The 20,085-nt window shown below is 39.7% G+C and overlaps 1 protein-coding gene across 4 annotated transcripts in view; it reads right to left on the reverse strand.

Annotated features, from left to right (window-relative positions):
- LOC126457693 (uncharacterized) overlaps window positions 1-20,085 on the reverse strand; it is a 294,532-nt gene that overhangs the window by 69,560 nt on the left and 204,887 nt on the right. The window contains exons 1-3 of one of the 4 annotated variants that reach the window (XM_050094222.1): window positions 12,794-12,932; window positions 7,900-8,124; window positions 5,121-5,436 (exon numbers count right to left, since the gene is read on the reverse strand). The exons of 1 other annotated variant lie outside the window; for it this stretch is intronic. In XM_050094222.1, the coding sequence (XP_049950179.1) occupies window positions 5,375-5,436; window positions 7,900-8,124; window positions 12,794-12,821 (315 nt within the window). In that variant the 5' untranslated portion in view covers window positions 12,822-12,932 and the 3' untranslated portion in view covers window positions 5,121-5,374. Of the gene's footprint in view, window positions 1-5,010; window positions 5,437-7,899; window positions 8,125-12,793; window positions 12,933-20,085 lie in introns of those variants that run through there. 2 more of the 4 variants (XM_050094220.1, XM_050094221.1) reach the window with 2 other exon arrangements.

Here is a 20,085-nt window from a genome sequence, read left to right on the forward strand (position 1 = left end):
TACACGAGGTATAACAACAACGTTTCACCAGGAAACGCCGGTCAACTGCTGATTGTGTATGAGAAATCGGTTGGAAACTTTCGTCATGTCAGCACGTTGTAGGTGTCGCCACCGGCGCCAACCTTGTGTGAACGCTCTGAAAAGACAGTCATTTGCATATCACAGCATCCTCTTCATGTCGGTTAAATTACGCGCCTGTAGCACGTCATCTTCGTGGTGTAGTAATTTTAATGTCCAGTGGTGTACATTTCATAAAGACAATAGGAATACGCGTGATTTCGTACGAGAATTATTTAATACTACGAATCGGTCACACGTGGAACCGGCGGGGAATGTAGACTGGCAATGGCAAAACGTCGGAGAACAGAAAATAGTGGTCTGAGCTTGAGTGGATAAAGGGATCAGTTAAAACGACTCACTCTGAGACCTAAAGCGGCTTGGAGAGCTCCTTCATACTGTAACGTAAACAACAAAAACTCCCACTGAGCAACACTCTTGTTTTGTAGCCGATTGTAGTTTCAGTAATTGTTATTACATACTCTTGTTGGCTAACTTTCTTAATCAGCATACAGGGTGACGAATAAATACCAGCAGGCGAATCTTTAATCAGAATCCAATCAAAAATTTATCTGTCAAGATCGTGTCCGTTTAGAAAGCACTTAGTTGGTGAAAACGAGGAGCTATCAACACTGTCACGTCGTGTGGGGCATCGGAATGTAAAGAGGACTGTGTGTCATCCCACATAACCGTGCCAGGCCTTGCAGGTGACAGAGTGGTCTGGTGAAACATCAAACCTACGCCCCCATAGAGCCGTTGTTCAAATCTTGTTAAGGTTTCATTTACATTTTTTGGATTCCCTTTCCCAGCTCTCGTAGTTTGTAAGTTGGGCATTATATGAACACAAGACAATGACCTACAAAATGATAGTGGCCTATGGCATTAGAGAGGGATAAATTAACCTGCATTTATGTGTCTACTGACTGCTTAGTGGGCAACCATGACTGCTCCTGTCGAGTTTATGTAGGGCAGCTTCCCGATGAAAGCCACAAAAGATAAATATCGTAATATGTTTTTGTTGCTGAGAGTTTCCGATCAATAGGCTGCTGTTGCTCGTGGATATGCTACACAGTACCACAGAAGACTTCATCTTGAAGAGAATGGTTTAGGTCACCTGAAGCACAGTCTTCTGGGAAACGGGTAACCTTCATATACAAGTAATGCACAGTGGCCTTCCAAGGACGAAAACTACTCCTACAGATAAAGCAATTCTTGAAACCATTCTACTACATCACCAAAAGTAGTTCCAGATATGTGAAAAACTGGTTTTTGAAGTCATGCACAATGACCTGTTTCTGTATCATAACAAGCTAATTCAGCACCAGTGGCCAGAAGACCGAAATGGAAGAGTATAGTTATTTGAATGGATTCTGCACCATTTGAAAGATATAGGCCGTTTTAAAAGTAACGCGGGATGGACTGACGAATCTAGCTTCACTTGTGAAGTTATTTTCAACTCACAACAATCATTATTGATTGGAACACAACCTGCATGTGAACATGACGTTTCACAACCGTCCTGTAGCGCTCAGGGGTTGTCGGAACGACACAGAGGTACGGCTTGGTAGAGAGGGGTGACTTACCCATAAGAATGCAGAGAAAAACCGGAAAGTGTTTCATTGACTTTAATGCATAGAATTTAAACAGCAGGCCTCCCACTGATCGCAGTGATGGCGTTTTGCTGCATCGGCGTCCAGCCACCCAGCGTTGCATAAGTAGCGCTCCTACTCTCGTGACGGCTAAGGGGTCGCCGCGATACATTAACCTGCGTGTATGTGCGTAGGTAGCCTGGGACGTGTCTGGCTGCGCCCTCAAGCACAAATTTTGAACCCCACGTACAGCGCCAAAATAACTGGCCGTCATCGTTGTAGTAAGCCTTAGCAGCCAGGGCATATTCGTGAGAGACCGCAGATTGCTCTTCACCCGGGAGGTCGCTAGTTGGTGCCCCCGACCCGCCCCAGCGAATGGCAGCTTGCAGTCCGCCGGACGATGTCACCCACAGAGCGGAGGGTAGCGGCGATCTCGTTCCTCGTGCCGGTGCACCTCCAAGGTGCGGCCCCTCCCCGCCACAGATACTGCGCGTCTGTGCAGCAGAGGTTGGCAGTAGTTTCAGCGGGCCCGCTGGCTGCCGCGAGTCATCACCACAATGTCGTCGAGGTTCGCGTGCAATTTAAACAATCGTTATTGACTCGGATTCTAAACATGGACATAGTGGCGGTACAACTACCCCCCATTTGAGCCTGCAGGTTAGACCCGTGACGTATTTCCTCTGGAGGAGACAAGTGGACCGCTCTTTGATTTTTACAACTTCTGGTTCCCTCAGCCCTCTTTGGTCCCTACACACAGTTCATTAGGTGCGCTTCGATCTACAATGTATCGGTTATCCCCCGCAGGGCAGTTCCCTGTGCTGCCCTGATTTCGTCACACTTGTATACAGTGTTCGTCTTGCCTTGCATTCCCTCCCAAGTGCAACGTCGTATACATGCGTCCTAGAGCAGCTTGCTAAATATCAACGTCACCCGCGAAAGCCATCCGATATGACATTCTGTTCCTTATCTACTACCTTCCAGCCATTGCTGCATGAAATTTAGAAAAGTTACCCCAAAACCACGTCTGCACATGGCTTGTGTTCCTGACGCAGCAACATAAATCAACAGGCTAGAATGGTCAAAGAAGTACTTTTGATCCCTTACCTGTTGCTGGACACTTTGCATGTACCTTGCGTAATTAGTTCCTTTGCAATACATTCCACAATGCATTTTAAAAGTTTCTCTTTGTGTTCAGTTACACATTAGGTTTCGGAACGAAGGTACATTGCCACGCTTTGGAATAGAAGCACTTCCAGGGAATTGAATCAGTCATGGATTTTCGATGTTCTGGAGTCCAGAATCCCAAGACGGCAATCCACTAGAGTCTAATTATCTATGTGTGTGTGTGTGTGGTTGAGGGGATGGGGGAGGCAAAATTAACAAAAGTTTATGCAGGCGGGTTGTGTAGGGTCCAGCAACGTATGATACAGCTAGTTGCGTTGTCTTTCCAAATGGAAGGTAGTTGAACGCCTTTCCTAAAGTGAAATTTGTTCGTGTGTCTACGTACCAGCACTGTGAATATACGCCTGGGCGATGGGTGTCTAGAATGGAATTATAATGTGTAACGTAATGTGCAATTTAGTGTCCCCTACGTGTTGCGTCTTTTTTACCTCATTAGATACCGACGCTGTTATTGTGTGCACTATTATTTTCAACTGTTTTTAATTAACTCATGGACAGAGTAAAACAGACGTTTTATATGTAAGAAGTTTATGTTATGTCTTAATGTTTAAATAAAGAGAGATAGAAAAAGATAACATACTACAATTGGAGGTTTCAACTGGATACTCTTTGATGCTTTAACTGAAAAAGAACGTTTGGAGCAAACTCAACTTGGACATCATTGAGTCTGAGTCTTCGATTTCCACGGCATTTTCTCGTCTAACCGAGCTAATGGGAGAGCTCCACCTCAGCCCAGAATTAGTGCTACTTGTTCTTAGCCCCGCTGCATGCAGTAACAGCATTACCAGAGCCTCATTTTCTGAATCGCATTTCTGTTAACCAGTGAGTCGGACTAAGGTTACGTAGATACGCTTTTATCTTGAAGTGGGATATGCCTACCGTGACGTGTTGCAATTTTTCTTAAACGTGTGCGCTGTTGGCTACTCCTACCAAGCAAATTATGTGTTTTGTGGCCATTTGGGATTTACATTTAGTTTTAGTACTGAACAGAATAAATTATGATTAATGTATGGTTTCCTTAATCTAACTGATAACGATTTTCTTACCTGTCTCTATTTATCTTTCTGTTGCTTGATATAACACTATTTTGTAGCATTCGCTTTGCACCATGCTTTTTTCCTTGGATATCTGATGTTACCGAAGGAAAAATGAAAGAAAGTATTGATAAGACGGGAAGTATGCCTCCGAGTTTTTCATCATGTTAACAATGCATGTTACCCTATTACGCGTCGTGCATATTACTCGGTCGACTTTCACGATTCCATAACGCAATTGCAACCCTCTGCCGATCGAGGGCTACGTACTGTAGCATGTGACATGGCGGTGTGTTGCGTAACTGTGACAGAGCTCGAGATACTGCTGGTTGTATTCCTTCAAGAAACTGAAAAGACGAATTCGAAGAGTTCTTGCACAGATGGAGCTACCTTTCCTTTACCGTGGCAACGACAGAGCATGTACAAGCGCTGCGACAGGTATAACAAACCGACACATTGTATACGAGGTCACAGATCATCTTCCATACACCCCGATTATGCCCCATCCACCCGTCACCTTTTTCCAAAACTCGATGAAAACTTTTAGAGGGTTTCACTTTGATATTGATGAAGCTGTGCAAGTAGAAGTAATGTTGTGGCCCCTTGAACAAAGTCAAACATTCAACAGTGAAGGTATCAAGAAACTGTTCTCTTGTTTGGATAAACATAGTGACAGGAAGAATAAGTATGTAAAGTGTTAATAAAGTTTATTTTATTTAAAAAGCTTTATAAGTTTTCACATATAAAAATTCGGAGGCATTACTTTTCGGTACGCACCTTTACTTACGCTTCAGTCGACAAGATCTAGTAATTGAGACGGTAGACGGTCAGTTTTACTACTTCGATAATGCGAACACGCATCTTGTCGTGATATTTCAAATAGCTTGCAATAAATTTATATAGAACCGTGAGATATGACACCATTTCCTCTGGATTACAAATTTTTCACTTCTTTCCAAGGCCAGGTAAGGCCCAGCCGAGGCGTCAATCGTAAGTCTTTGCTGTGGCCGCCGGTGTCCTCGTGGCAGTCAGTGTGTTAAGGTTGGATTTGGATACTGGGAATTTAGGAGGTCAGCGTGGATAACGGATGCAATGCATTTCATGTTATTAATAACAAGCCGTAGTTTGTCAGTAATTACGTGAACCTGTAGGTAGAGAAATATCTTCTATCGTTTAATATAACAGTTGACGTCATGAAACTACACTTTTCTTGCGTCGGCATACAACTGTTTGGGAAACAACAGAAACATAAAAAGAATACAAACGCAATGTTTTTAATACTAATCTTTACAGTAATGATATTTACTGCATGTCGTGAAGTAATCAGAAGCTGACACAGAATAGGATGTGTAGATTCCATGGTTTATGTTTAAATAAATGTGTCAACTTCTGACACTCTTCCAGTTTCTTGGCTCGTCTGGAAACAGCAGATGTCTTCAGTCAGCAGGTCAGCCATTTAGTCTCCACTCCCTCGCAGACGATTCAAGCTGAGGCAACGAACTAGCAATACTCCTAGTTCCTGGGACAATCTGACAGGTATGGTTTACACTGACTCTTTGGTTTCACCACGTAAACTGCAACGAAGAGAAATGCGCTTTGCTAAAGATAGGAAGTACAAAAATAACATAGCAGTTTAATTTTACTAGTGATAAGACAACGGTAAGCCTTCACCTTTTTTACATAGCGCGAATTTCACTGTCAGCATTGTGACAAGATTATGTTATGGTCGTGTATCAGAGATAATTTGGGGTCACAGAGTGTGCTACGTTACAGGGTTCCTATCCTTACTGGTACTATAGCAGACAGTTGGAAGATTGACGACGCGAATAAACCTGACTTATAGCGTATTTCGAAAGTTTATGGGTGTCACTAGAACCAAGTTCCTCTAGGAGGGTAATGCTCCTGGCGTGCGAAGCATTCAGTGAGCAACACGTGTATCCTGCGACGAGGCAAATGACGATAACCTGAGGGACCTCGGTTTCATTTGCTGAGAACTGATCTGGCAATCCCTGAGTGTGTGATTTGGAAATGGCCAGCATCGCTGGTCCCCAGTAACCGTAAAACATTGTCGTACGTGAGACCATCTTAACAGTAGAACGATCCAACGTGACTGGATGAAATGCGTTTACTCTGTCCTTCGTGTACAGGTCAGGATCGGTATTCCGCCGTCTGAACGTTCGCCCAACCTATAACGAACCCCCTTTTGTTGCAAAAGGAAATAGAAAAATCAGTCATCTTGACAGTGATTACAGCTACTGACAACAAAATTTACACTCTTGACAGTTTAATTAACAAGAATGTTATGTAAACACTAATGCTTATCATAAAGAAAGGACTCATTGAGAGAATACCATATGATACGGAACAGAAAGGATTCAAGAAATTATTATTTACTGAGGTTAAAGCCCAGATCATAAACTGACCAAAGATAACTTTTTTCCTAAAAGAGGGGTGTAGCCCTATCGAGCTGTAAGTTTGCGGTGACTATAATGTAACGTCATTTCTCTCTTGTACTCTTGCAATAGTAGTACGCATGCTAAGCGCTTCTAGGTTGTTTTAAAGACGATGTGAAGTTTAAAAGTTTTACGGTTGGAAGTATTAGTCAGAAGTCGGAGTGAAGTAAAATCATCTGTACCGTTTAGACAGATAACGGGATGGTTGATTGCTAATTTTGTGATGGGACTTAGCCTTCGCGATACTTAATAGTCACGAACATCAAAGGACACAGGTAGAGACCCATCGCTGACATAAATTCAATTATTAGACTTGAATAGACAACAGATAAACGCAATCACAAAGAATTTACAATTGCGCCGCGCTGTCAGAACCGTCGTCAAAATCAGAACTGCGGATGCCAAACGACCCAATCACCCTGTAGAAACACTGAATGACTCAGGTATCTTTCTCCATCACTCAGAATGCCAAGTTTGGAGAGCGCAAGATCACCAAAATGTTAATTGTTTTGAGACAGACCAAAAGTTTGTAGTAGTGAGACCTTTCATTTTCCCCAACTCTAGAAGATTCACATTTTGTTAGAGTTTGAAGAATTATTCTCTTGAAACTGCGACCATGATACTCTGCACGATCTCTGTGAAGTTATGGACTTCAGCTTTGTGCGAGATGCGAGGCAACCTTCTGTTTAATAATCGTCCCCAATATTATGGCGCCTGGGGCTGGAGCATTTCGGTCGGCTCATGGTGAGTTTTAATCGTGATATTTTGCTAGAACACGATGAGCAATTTCACAGTATAAGCTCAGCTCTTCTGAAAGCTCCGATAGAAGGTGCGTTTTCCTTAACTACTGTTCTTTGTGACTGCAATGTATCAGCCTGCTTACAACAGTGGCCACGAAAAGACTAGCTAGAGAATGTCGTGTTTGTGTAGTAACAAACTTACTATACATGTAGATTTTACCTCTTGTTTTGTAGACATGTCCATCTAAAGATTCATTATTTAACTTTCATGTACTCTCGTGCTAACCAACACGCGTGCAGGCAGAACTTCTAACTCAATGGATATCTTAACTGGTACTACGCCTAAGTAACGTGCTTTTATCAGGTTCTTTATTCAACCTTCACTGACTCCTGATTAAAATGTGAGGCATGCTGCTATTTATAAATTCCTGAAATTTGGGACATTTTTTTCGATGGTTATACGGTTGATTGTAGTACGGTGTGTGATAGTCTATAAGTAGATTATATTTCGCTCCGACATTACATTGTAGATGTGTCACTAAAACAGTGAATGAGTCTGTGCCCCAATTTAATGCCAACATGATGTTTTAAGGGGAAAGAAAATTATTTTAAAAGGTGGACTAAATATGCGCAGCAAATTGCTGTGAATGGTTTTGGTGAAGAAACATGAAAAGTTGCAATTTCGTCATTTCGGCGAGGCAGGGGTAGCCACTGTTCATTGATGATTTGATTTCACTCATATTTTCACTTTCGCTGTGGAACCCTACGCGAATTTTTATGCTGAACAAACTGGTTTTATCTTGTCAATTTTGAACAGAAAACAGTTTTGTTCAAAGTAACTTACCTTTCGGTAGTTGGTTGTAGCAAGAATACAGCTTCAACGAATTAGCATACAAGTAGAACCTGTTGTCTGCAGCGACACAAATGGTATCATCATCTTCCGTGTAGGACGACCTTCCCAGAAATCTATTCTCAGCCGTGATATTTCCGGTGCTTAGATTCTCATTCCCGATGTTGGCGGTGGTCGACTCTTCTGGTTGTCCGTGGACCTCCGCCACTGCTACCAGTGCTGTAAAAGTCAGTGAACGTAATTACAGATCGCCATTTCGTCTAATGGCTGCTAGTGGAACTCTCCCACTTAACAATGCAACACTACTGTATGCTACATAGGTGTTATTTGAACAGTCCACTCGTCCCAGAAAAAAAAAAAACGAATCAACAGCAACATGCACGCTATGCTCACGTCGGACAAACTCTCCTAATTAATTTCGTGTTCCAATAAACAAATACATTGGTTTTTTAAGTTCTTGTTTGTCTGATATTATCACACAATTAAATTGACAATATTATTTCTTTCCTTAATAATATAAAAATATTGGGAAGGTTTGCCTTTTTAGTAACGCTCTGCCACACTAAAAGCTAGCAAGATATTTGGCTGATAAAGTTAGATTCTTCATTGGTTTTGACATCAAACAGCCCACTCTACCCTCAGTCGTAAAGAATAAAAAGTATTACAGAGCTGGAAGCCTTCCTCGTTACGATCATGTAGCTGGGGTTTCGCTGAAAAGCACACATATCTCCAAGTGGATGGCTCTGTAAAGTCTTTTGCTCCTCATCAAGATAATGAACGTACCCTATTAAAATATTGTCCCTGTTCGTCCTCTGAAATCCCGTGATGGAGATGATTAGTATTTGTTTGTTTTTCTTTTACATTCAAACTAAATTTAGAGGCAAAGACGTGACAGCCTTGAATGGAATGTCTCACATAACTTCTTGTGATGTTCCGCATATTGTACGATGGGAGACATCAGAGTCCTTTCACTATCTACGTTAAGTCCAAGATAGTAGTATATACACGGTTCCCTCACAGTAATGTGACCACCGCCTTTGTTCGACATCAGCGCCAGATAACAACTCAATGAAGGTAGGGCGCAGCATTAACAGTGGAGGCTATTTAAAGATCATCAGGGAGCCGCGGGGGACAGTGAAGTCGGTGTCATAATGCGAAAACGAAGCTATTTATCTGACGTCCAAAAGGGTATGATTATTGCCTTTCGGGGCAAGAGTGGATGCACGTCTCAGTTTGTAAGCTGTTCAAGTGTCACCCTGCTTAAAGTGAACTGTGCCTGGTAAAATTGCACTATCGATAACTGACACCATGACCAGTGGGGCAGAATGGGCCATAGATGACAGGAGCGAAAGACAGGTGCGGAGATGTGTACGGATGAAAAGGCATGCAACAGTTGAGGGAAAGACGCCCCAGATGAACCAAAAGGACTACCAACAATGTCTGCCTAACAACCATCCAACAAAAGTTCCTATTTACACACAGCAGGTGCCACATTCGTACGCTCACGTCGACTGCTGTTCACCGGCGACGAAGGGTTCAATTTTCACTCCAATACCTGAACAGGACCTGCTTTGAGCCATAGTTTTAGGCGAAAGACGTTTTATGCTCGATCGGGTATAAGTCGGGCGGCGTGTACGGCGTAAAACATCTCAGGGCAAACAACCTGCATTCAGTGAGAGGCGTTATGGTCTGAGGAATGTATTCGTGTCGGTTATTCTTGATAATGGAAGGCATAATTGATCTAAAATAGTTTGCGTTTGTGCTTGGGGACCGTGTCCACCCCTCCATACAGTTTAATGTTCTTCGGCACGATGGCATCTACCAAGAAGACTAAGGTATCCTCTCTCTGTAGGATCTGTAGTATCCTCTTAGAATTACATAAAGAGACGATCGCATGGGAAAAATCATTGAATAACACACACGCAGGCAAATGATCTAAAACTTATGTTGCTTCCAACAACACTCTAAGGTGAAATAAAATTTGCGAAAACTATTGTCCTAAGTCAGAAAAATGTAACTGGTGCAGTAACTTTTTTGTTGCATAAATAAAGCTGGAGTACTCTTTTCACCATTCCTACAAGAGGTGTTGCGTGCGCATTCCAGTACGTATCACATTTTAGCGACATGCTTCTTGATTTCTCAAGTGTAGAAGGATTGCAACACCAGTCACTAACTCTCAAAATACATATAGCTATTAAATGATAGAGCCATTCGATTAAAACTGGTGTCACAGGCAGGATTTGTATGAAACTTCTTGGCAATTTTTATCACAAATGCCCTATGCTCATTTCACTTCATATCTGACAAGTATCTCCAGCATTTTACTTACAGAAGTGACTTGTAGGGAAATCTCTTAAATGGAACAGACTTATAGTACGCGAATCAGTTATTATGAACGAAACGGTCAGTGATCAAAGGGCTGTTACTAATTCAACGGCTATTGGTGTCAATAGAATGTTACTGGATATAGGAAAGAATTCCCCCTCAGAAGAAATATCAGGAATTGAACTGTAGTGTATTTCAGCTGTCAAGATCGAATATCCAGCTCCTTTAGTGACGAGGGTGTGAAACACGAAATGGTCAACTCCACGAGTATTTGCAAACGGCATCTTAGACCTGTATGTGCGGAGTGAGGTTTCAGAGAAATGCAAAGACCGTCACAGTTCGAGTGATACGTTACTAAGTTTCTGTCAAAACATTAAGAGCTTCAGTACAAGTTTAGAGGACTTCGGAGCCTTGTTAAAAGCAAAACCTGAAAGCAGCCATGAGATTTAAATTAAACAATCACTAGCCGATCTGACCAAAAATCTTAACATGTATTGGTCCAATATACACATCTACTACACTTATTAAGTCACTCTTTGACCGTACTGGAACCCTCGCAACAAATCACGGAGATAAGGCAGGATTACTGATTTCGCTTTTCCGAAACTATTTCACCACACAAGGAGGTTTCGCTGATTTGTCTCATAAGACCCATCTATTCGACATTGACGTAACTGATCGAGCAATAGAAACTAAAACCGCTCAATAGTGGAAATGTATCTGGATCTGAGAAGATGTCTTTAAGGCCCTATACACAACTTTCTGCCGTTCCAGCAGAAGTAAATCGTAAGTCGAAAGAGAGGCAAAGCATTCTAAGCGACTCGAAAAAAGAACACATGATTTAATGCTTAACTCGTTGTCGTTGCAGGATAAATGAACCCCGGAAGACGGAAGTGTCCTCCATAAGAAACCAAACTGATTCAGCAAACAGAAATCTTGTGGTACTCATCAACTAGGAATCACAGTATGGGCAATGTCGCCGACATAGAAGCCTCGTTCCTTGAAATATTCCGAACAATATTCGATACAGTTCCGAATTGTCATTTAGTGGGCAACGTACGAGAATACCGAAAGGTAAGGTATAAGTGAGGGAGCACACGTGTATGTGCGTAGTACGTGGTAGCAAGAAGGTTTTTGGAGTTAATTAAAAATCAGTGTGGCCCAGGTTTATTCAAGTTGATCGCTATCAAAAAGTGACTACTGTCTATATTGAATTTCATAAAAAGCATTATATCGTACCGCTAGCAACTCACCGCAAAGTAAGATCCATCCAGTAATTTTATAGTTGTGTTATACGCAAGCCAGTACAATAGGAGCTTTCTTGGAACATTACATTGGTTTAGTTAAACCATCAACGTAGTCCTATCCTCTCATCATAACTTCCAAGAAAACCATAATGGAAAAATATAGGTAAAAGAAAAAGGAACCGTTTAATTGACAACTCATTTTCAATCAAGTAGTCATTGTAATAGAAAGCTGTAGCAACTATGGTTCTTCATGTGGTGCAGCACTGCTATGGTAACGAAGACAATCAGTTGAAACGAAATGTGATAGAAGAGCAATACATGCTTGAGTGACAAAAGTATACTGGCTGTCTTGTAGCCAAAGTAATTTTATGATCTTATGTTGTGTTCTGTAAATGACATATCTCTTCATAAAATTACTACTGGCAATAGGTTGTAGCCTTAAAGGATAGTTTCTACGGCACTACTCGAATAGAATCAGATAAGGAATTAATTACTTTCTGTTACGACTAAAGATGTTTTCAAAGAGGCAGCAGTATCGTGAATTGCGCGACGCAATATCGTATCTATGAAGTGTTGCTAGTCACAATTAAAATTTTTATTAAAAATATTTCATCACAGATCTTCCGTCTTTGAAGTTCATTTAACGCTTCTTCTTTTACATCTAAGCTCAGGCGTGACCTTCGTTGTCCAGTATTTGCGTGAATTAAGTGTAATTAGCTATTTACCAGAAGCAGCTTTCAATCGTTCTGGAGATGAAAAACCTTTTATTCTGATTTCTAAATTCATTCATACAACTTTGTCATACATAATTACGGCTTTCTACAGTAAGACAGCCGTTCGTTGCCTTTCTTTTTTTTTTCTTTTTTTTACATTTAAAAGGTGTTTGTACACGGAAAATACTCGTGCAATAACGATCGGGTTGTAACTGTCTAAATTCCATCGTGAAGCACTTATTGTGCAAGAGTTTTATACACAGGAGAGTATATGTGAGTATTTTCTTATGATACAAGAATGTAATGTGGTCTAAGTGCTTTACTCAGTTGCTTAATATACTCTGCTGATGATTCGATATAGCAAACAGCTTACAGTAGACGAGATAAGCTCCACAGTAGCGAAGATTAAAAAGTTCTCATTCGGAATAAGATATGCATTTTAAAGTCTACTGGATGCTTTATTTTTCTTTCCGCTATACAACCATCTTTCAATACATGGATATAGCATTTCACACGGATCAATACATGAGAAATAATGTAGATTGGAGTTAAGAAAAATATGTTTATCGTGAATGAAAGATAATAAATTCTACCAATACTTACCAGCAACAAGCAACAAAGCAGCCTTCATTGTACTCGACAAAAACTACTACCGCTCTCTGCGTTATATTTCCAATTATATATCTTTAGACACCCAATGGCGTCATCGAATGTTATCGTTAAGTTCCCTCCTGATTTTCCGTTCCGTGAACTCTGGTTGCAGCAACTAGCAGCAGATTGCCTTTCCTTGTACTTGAAAGGATCTGTGACCGTTCGCTGCGTCATACGTATTATCAGCATTACAACTACAGCATTCAGTAAAACTGGTTACCATACTGGGTCGTTTAATTTGCTTTTTTCTTCCCTTCCTTTTTTTTTTGCGTTGTGTGTTACTGTAGTAGAGGCGAGGGAACGAAAAGACAGGTGTCCAGGGAAATTAACTGCCAAGGCTCAGCAACACAATTGAGTTGATATTTTCACACACGTGTTAGGGGCAGTACTTGTCAAATCCGCAATTAGAAGACAAATTTCTACAGAAGCGATTTTCTAGAAATTGCTGATAATACTTATTAACATTAGTACAACTCAATTTAGGCACATGCTGGAAAGAAATTTTTTTTTCTCAATAAAGCAGCATTTGTAATTTTTTCGAGATGTACACCTTTAAGTCCTGTATAATACATTAAATATATTTGAAATATCTGGTTAATTTTTAAGTTACAGATTGTTATGCCAAGTTATACATATACTTATGCAGGAGATTAAATGTGGGAGCACTATATCCAATGGGGACGTAAAATTCCCCTCCTTAAAAAATCATTTTGCGTGTAAAGAAGAACCAACTGACGCCTTCTGTAGACACTGGCCGTCATACGAAAGACTAGATGAGCATTATTTGTTAGAATTGAGTCTAGCTTCACAATTCAAAACGGAAATGGCAAATATGTGGTACAGCTCTAGAGAAAGGGCGCGTAGCGTCTCTTAGGAAAGACATCCTGTATAAAGTACTGACGGTTTCCGAATACTGCGTTGGTCGTGCACCTTAATAAGTAATAATTTAACACAAGACAAGGTTGTGACTTGTAAAATGCATTTAAAATGCAGATAAAGACTGGAGCACATAAAAAGTGGATAAGAAATAAGGAAATAATTTAAAGATCAAATACCCAGCCGACTAGAAGCGAAAATGTGTAAATTGTTTCGAATTACAACCTTGTCCCTCACCCTTCTGTTAGAAGGAATGTCACACAAGGAACGACTTACAGAGAAAGAGTCGATGCTTCACATATCACTAACAGCTCCACATAGGTACACGTACGTACTTAACATGAGAAATGTTTAATTGTTTTGGGTTTTAGCATAAATGACATATTAGTTATATATGTAGTACATTCTTCCAAGTGGAAGTGAATTATGTCATCTTCTCCTTAGAAAAATGAAGTGAAATAAATTATTTTTAAATGCCTTGAACCTCGCATTTTGCAAAAACAGACGTAATGTCTGGTGGAATACCACAATAACTTTTTAAACTTATTATCCGTCTTGATTGCAAAAATGTAATTCAAGTTGCTGGTCTCTGTTCTTCTAGAACCATCTTCAGATATGCAAATTTCGGTTACAGGAGTAGCCCGTCCGCACACAGCAACCTTCACATGCTGCCTCCTGTAAGCGAAATTTGCAGATCTGAAGATGGTTCTAGAGGAACAGAAACAAGCCACGTTAATAAACACTTTTGCAGGAAGTAATATAGACATGAACCTCATGCACAGAGACGTTGTGGGCCATAGAGAGCTAAGACCACTATTAATTTCAGTTGCACTGCACTTCCCCAAAGGTGTTGCAACAAGACGAATATCCGTTCGCTCTTCCTATAAATAGAGAAGAACTATGAATAACAATTAACATCGCTTCACAGCTTATAGATCTTGCAAACAGCAAATTCCGATGTCACTGTATCGTTTCACGTATCCTGCTACCATTTACTTTCCTACTGCTTCTTTCGAATACTTATATACTTACTATCTTTTAATCAGTTGTCTGAGGAAGACGTATGGAGAGATTTTCTATAATTTTTGAGTGACTTCACGATGAAGAAGAAATTAATGATATTAAAAATCAAGTAAACCAAACAATTTGATGACATTTTGACTGTTACCTGGAAGTAATCATGGCAGAGACGACATTCTGTTAAGTTTTACTGAAGACAAATCTTCATAACGAATGGTACAGCCTTTCTCACTTCGAGTGGAGAGATATCAAATCTCATTCGACTTTGTGAGAATTTCGTTTGTGGCTTAAGGAGTATGTCAAAATGGTTCCTTTCAAAAAAAGACGCCACTGATTTCCCACCACATCAATATCCGAGCTTGTGTCCCATTTCTCAAGAAATAGTTATCTTCCCACATTACGTGGCTTCTTACGCACAAAAATATACTTCGATATCGATTTTTATTCCTCTGCCGCTTTCTTTCTAAAGGTCAACAATCACGATTGTATGCAAGGGCCATGGACAAAAATAAATGTTGATTTTTGAGCTTTTACATATTTTTCAATTATCGGCTGATTCGTGGCGGTGATATAAACATATATATTTATTTGATGACTAACAATGTAGCAACTAGTATCATAAAGCTGACTTCGGTTAGGAGTAAGCCTGTTACAAAAACGAGGGAAACAAAAAACCCGAAATAATGTATGTAAATAATAATTTATGAAGATAGCCGCTTGAACTCTGATCCACCGCCATTTCGGGCTCTTCCCCTAGCTGTAAATTCTGGTGTGATCTCGAGGGCTCTGGACAGTCTGTCGCACCTCACTATCGATTCTCATCTGGAACTACCTCATACTCTGTAATAAATAAGCGGACAGATGTGTCAACAAAGATGAACTCTGAGATCTTATCATTTACTGTTGATACAGCAAATGTCAAACACTTTTTTCCTACAGAGCACACGCACTTCTGTTCCTGCAGCCCCTGCTGAACATGAACAGGAAGTCACGAATGTAGACTTCCTTGGAGTACATCCCCATTAACAGTATAATATCCATTTTGTTGATGAGCTTTTGATTTCTTCATCCTCTCCTGCTTTGTAAACAATGTTATGGGCAACTTTCGTATTTCTTACTAACAAGGAATAGCTTTGACAACGAACTGTTGGAACCGCACAGAACCATGTTTAAAATAACACCCGATCGTAGAAAAACCAGTGGTCAGAATAATTTACATGCAGAACGTTGTGTTCCCCCACAAGTGGCATTTTAATACAGAGATATAAAGTAACATGATGTAATTAAATGGTAAATAGGGATTTGGAAGAATATTAACACGTAATTGAATGACGTCAGTGTAACACGCATTTTCAGTCAACAGTGCAAAAATACTCTGCCTAAAGTGATCATATAGCTCAAAACACATATATCCTACACACCTGATAGTGCTTAAACCAATCCTCATTCTGCAGATGCGGGAGTTTTTAAAATAATGTGGACGAGAACAAAGTCAGCACCTCACTAAACCCATATTTCTATACTCAAAATCACTCTCGTATTCAATCAGTCCAGTAACAAAATGTCATTAATTGCAATTTTAAATGATAATGTGCGTATGTCAGTGTCATAACAGGCCTTTTGCCAAGTATATTGAAATATATGCGTATACTCTGTTGTAGAAACTTGATTGTACATCACAGAGCGTAGTGTAAAGTGACATACTTACGTGTCTTTTCGCTTGTGCTTTGGAACATCGTAGTCTTACATAACCAGCAATCCTTTTGATATAGAGCTTATATTGGCGGAAGATGTAAACATCAAGAGAGAGAAGTGTATGGTGATTTTAGTGGAATATATTTAGCGTAACTACTTTGTTTGGAAAACTGGCACCTAGACGAATACAACGATTATATGCTCACTATCAATTACACAGCAACACGTTGTTTTCACTTCCAGCATGTTCGCTAAGGACTAAAGTAACAAATCTTTTCATGTTGTTCTTTGGTCATTGTTCTACTTTTGCTTGCGTCCGTATGAATGTTACGTGATCAGGTTGTTTCAAGTTCCTTTGAAATATTTTGGGTAATAGTTTTTTTTTCCTTTGAAAACAGATGTACAACTTATTTGCTAGTCAGTCTGTCACTGATAAAGCGACATCAATTGTGTAGCTGTGGGCAGAACTATGTAGAGGACTACAACACATCAGCTGTAGTTTTCTCTGCTCTGTGGGATAGCGTACATGGTGAAAGATATTTCGTACTGAAATTGGCTCTGGTCACTGTTCCAAACATTTTCTCTCTCCACACTCTGCTCTGTCATAAACATGTTTACCTCTTCCACAAACTGTTGTGACTTCTGACGTGTACTATTATCGTCTTCTGTGTCTTTCTGTGTGACAAATGTAATAAAATGCCTAGATGAAATGCGATACTCAGCTTTAAGACTGTCGATAAAGGAATTCGAAGCTTTGAAATTGTCCAAGTCAACCATTTTAGACGCTTCTACTGCCCATATCTGCAGATGCCAACAGTGAACTGTAGATCCACACGACCTCTCTCTATCAAATTGTGATACCACATGCTCTTTCAGAGCTTGTAATTGGGACCGACTGTTTTATTTCAAACGATCTCCTGCTCCCTTTCACTAGACGCACAATTTACAGTTAACTGGTAATTTGATTTACTTTTAATGCGCTTATAGTATCATATTAGTTTGCTACAGGAATTGAAGCCACGACTTCAACAGCCTTCCTCTGCGTTTCCTAGTACCCTGTCATCAATTACTTCTATTACAGTGGATTTCGACGGTTTGCATGGTGATAGATCATACTCAATTTGACTGGACTGTTGCTGCTGCCCAGGAGATGGACGTCGAGTAGTGTTTGAATAGCCACCTTCAGGTTCTGGTTCATCGCGCCCTTCAAACTCGGTATCGCTATCTTTATATTTTAATGTTTAAGCTCTTCAACTCCCATCCAATAGATTTATACAGGTGTGGAATTGTTAAGTCGATTTTAGTAAACTATAAAGTATCTGTAAAACAGTGTGGCTGGATTAGGTTTAATTACTAAGGTGTTATTCATTCTGGACACTGAAACAATCTGTGTTTACTTACTGTCCCATGTCACAATGAAGTGGTACGGTATATAGCATGCAATAAATAAAATAAAAAAAGATTTCCATATTGATTTTCAATTTAACTTCTTTTAGCTGTGCCACAAAAAGGATAAAAATGTATCCTCCACAGAGGAATCAGAAACCAAAGCAGGCAGCCTTCGCTGGCTACCAAGTTACTCATAGCTAGCAAAATTTTACAGCATTGTGCTCTACCTTATTCCTCCATTCCTTACTTTGAAGGATAGTCTCACAACGTAAAAGACGAGATTAATCGCAGTTTCCAAGTCAAAAGATTTCCGTTTGCTCGAAACAATAAGTTGACAACATTTTTCTCGCACGTTATGTGAAAATCACTTCTATTTTTTGGTGCAAGTCATACAAAAACATGATCCAGGAAGTAACTTGTTCGTCGCTCAATTGCCAAACACATCCTGGATTAATTTGAATCAGTTAACCTCTACAGACCTGAAAACATACTTTTAAATACACGAGTTGCAAAATTCGTAATATTTCACTTCTTAGCACCGCTAAGAGCCAATAATTTGAAAAAAAAGTGTCAGTAAATAAGTGACCTACTGACCTACATGTCATTTATCGTGTGTTAGAGCAGGTCTCTCTCAAGCAAAAGTAGCTGTAACCCATGTATCAAATATGGTACTCTTAGTTAACTATGACCCTACATTATTCAAATACAAAACTCCTTATTTACTGCTGTCTAATGGACTTTTAAGAAAATTTGGGTTACAAAACATCAATTAAAAGAAATCAGAGCTTCTACACATCACATATTTGTTCTTTCAAGGCATTTTATGCAACTGACATGAACATTATGTAAAAATGTCCAAAAAGAATCATTTCAAAGCCTAAATTTTGCAACACAGTGTTCATTGTATATTCTTGTGTAATAATATATCTGATACGTATATATAACGATTACGGAACTTAGGACAGTTACTTCTACCTCTAAGCTGTCTCATATTGTGTGGCAATTTTTTAAGCTGTACCTCTTTCAAGTGAAATACAGGAACACATAACAGATCTGGTACGTTACGAACTTATGACTGGAGCAACCTTGCATGCTACATCAAGATCAACATTTTCTTCTTCCTGCGTAATTCTCTGGCAAATGGATTGCATTCCTAAATCTTTTGCATACTCGTAGGAGGCTTGTATTGGTTTACGATACTTCTATTCGTATCTTTCCCTGTCGTTCGACATATTTGGGTCGATGTGCTCCTGTAGCACCTCCAGAATTCCTTAATCTATGAAACCTAGGAACCAAGTACACTTGCAGTCGGCGTTCTCTAAATACCTGTATAATGAACCTGACAAGTGGAAATCTTGTCTTATTAATTTTAGCATTTCTGCTGTTATTTTGAAACATACATCGCTCAAGTATGAGATGGAACATTTAATTGAAGTATCGGAATGCATCTTGATAAAGTTAACGGGACCACCTCACACTTGAGTATGTATGTATCAGAATAACAGCAGAATTGCTCAGATTAATAAGAAGAGATTTTCACTTGTCAGCTTCGATGTGTAAATAGTTATACAAAAGCGATCCTAATCCAACAAATCTGACGTTAAGATTTATGTGTTCTGTATGGATAAAAGCTACACAGCGTTCAGTTGCAGTAATGCTGTTTCTTTGTCATTACTGCATGATGAACTTTAACTTAACTAACTCATATTATTGTTTCCTATGACAGAGGTGCTCTGATTAGGTCTCAGTTGTATTTCTGGTTCTCATAATCAATGGCAGACTTATTTCAGACTTATTACGTTTGATAATGGTGACTTAAATTAGTGGTATAAACTTTTAGTAATTTACTGCGACTATGACATGACTACTGTTCTGAGGTCAAAACGATTAAAAAAATTATCTTTACTTCGTTTTGTCGTTATGAAAAGACACTTAAATTTTCTGTGTGTACGTTACACTACTTTCACCCTCTGACAGAGCCTGAAACGTATTTCTGCGGTCAGCCAAAAACCCTTGTAGGAAATAGCGACCCGATTTTGCAACTTGCAAGTCTACATTAATCTTTGAGCTCATTCAAAGGAAATGTTCCTACTTGTTATTTAGTCAGTGTCATAGATGAATATGATTAATAAAAAAGCTTTCGAATTTCAAATGATTGATTCATTTTGTAAACGGTCACAATCATTAAATGTAAGTCTTAATATTGTAACTAAAATCCCTATGGTTAACAGCACTATTAACAGTACAGAGGTGACCTGTATGGA

This window comes from Schistocerca serialis, chromosome 2, assembly GCF_023864345.2.
Source record: "Schistocerca serialis cubense isolate TAMUIC-IGC-003099 chromosome 2, iqSchSeri2.2, whole genome shotgun sequence".
NCBI lineage: Eukaryota > Metazoa > Arthropoda > Insecta > Orthoptera > Acrididae > Schistocerca > Schistocerca serialis.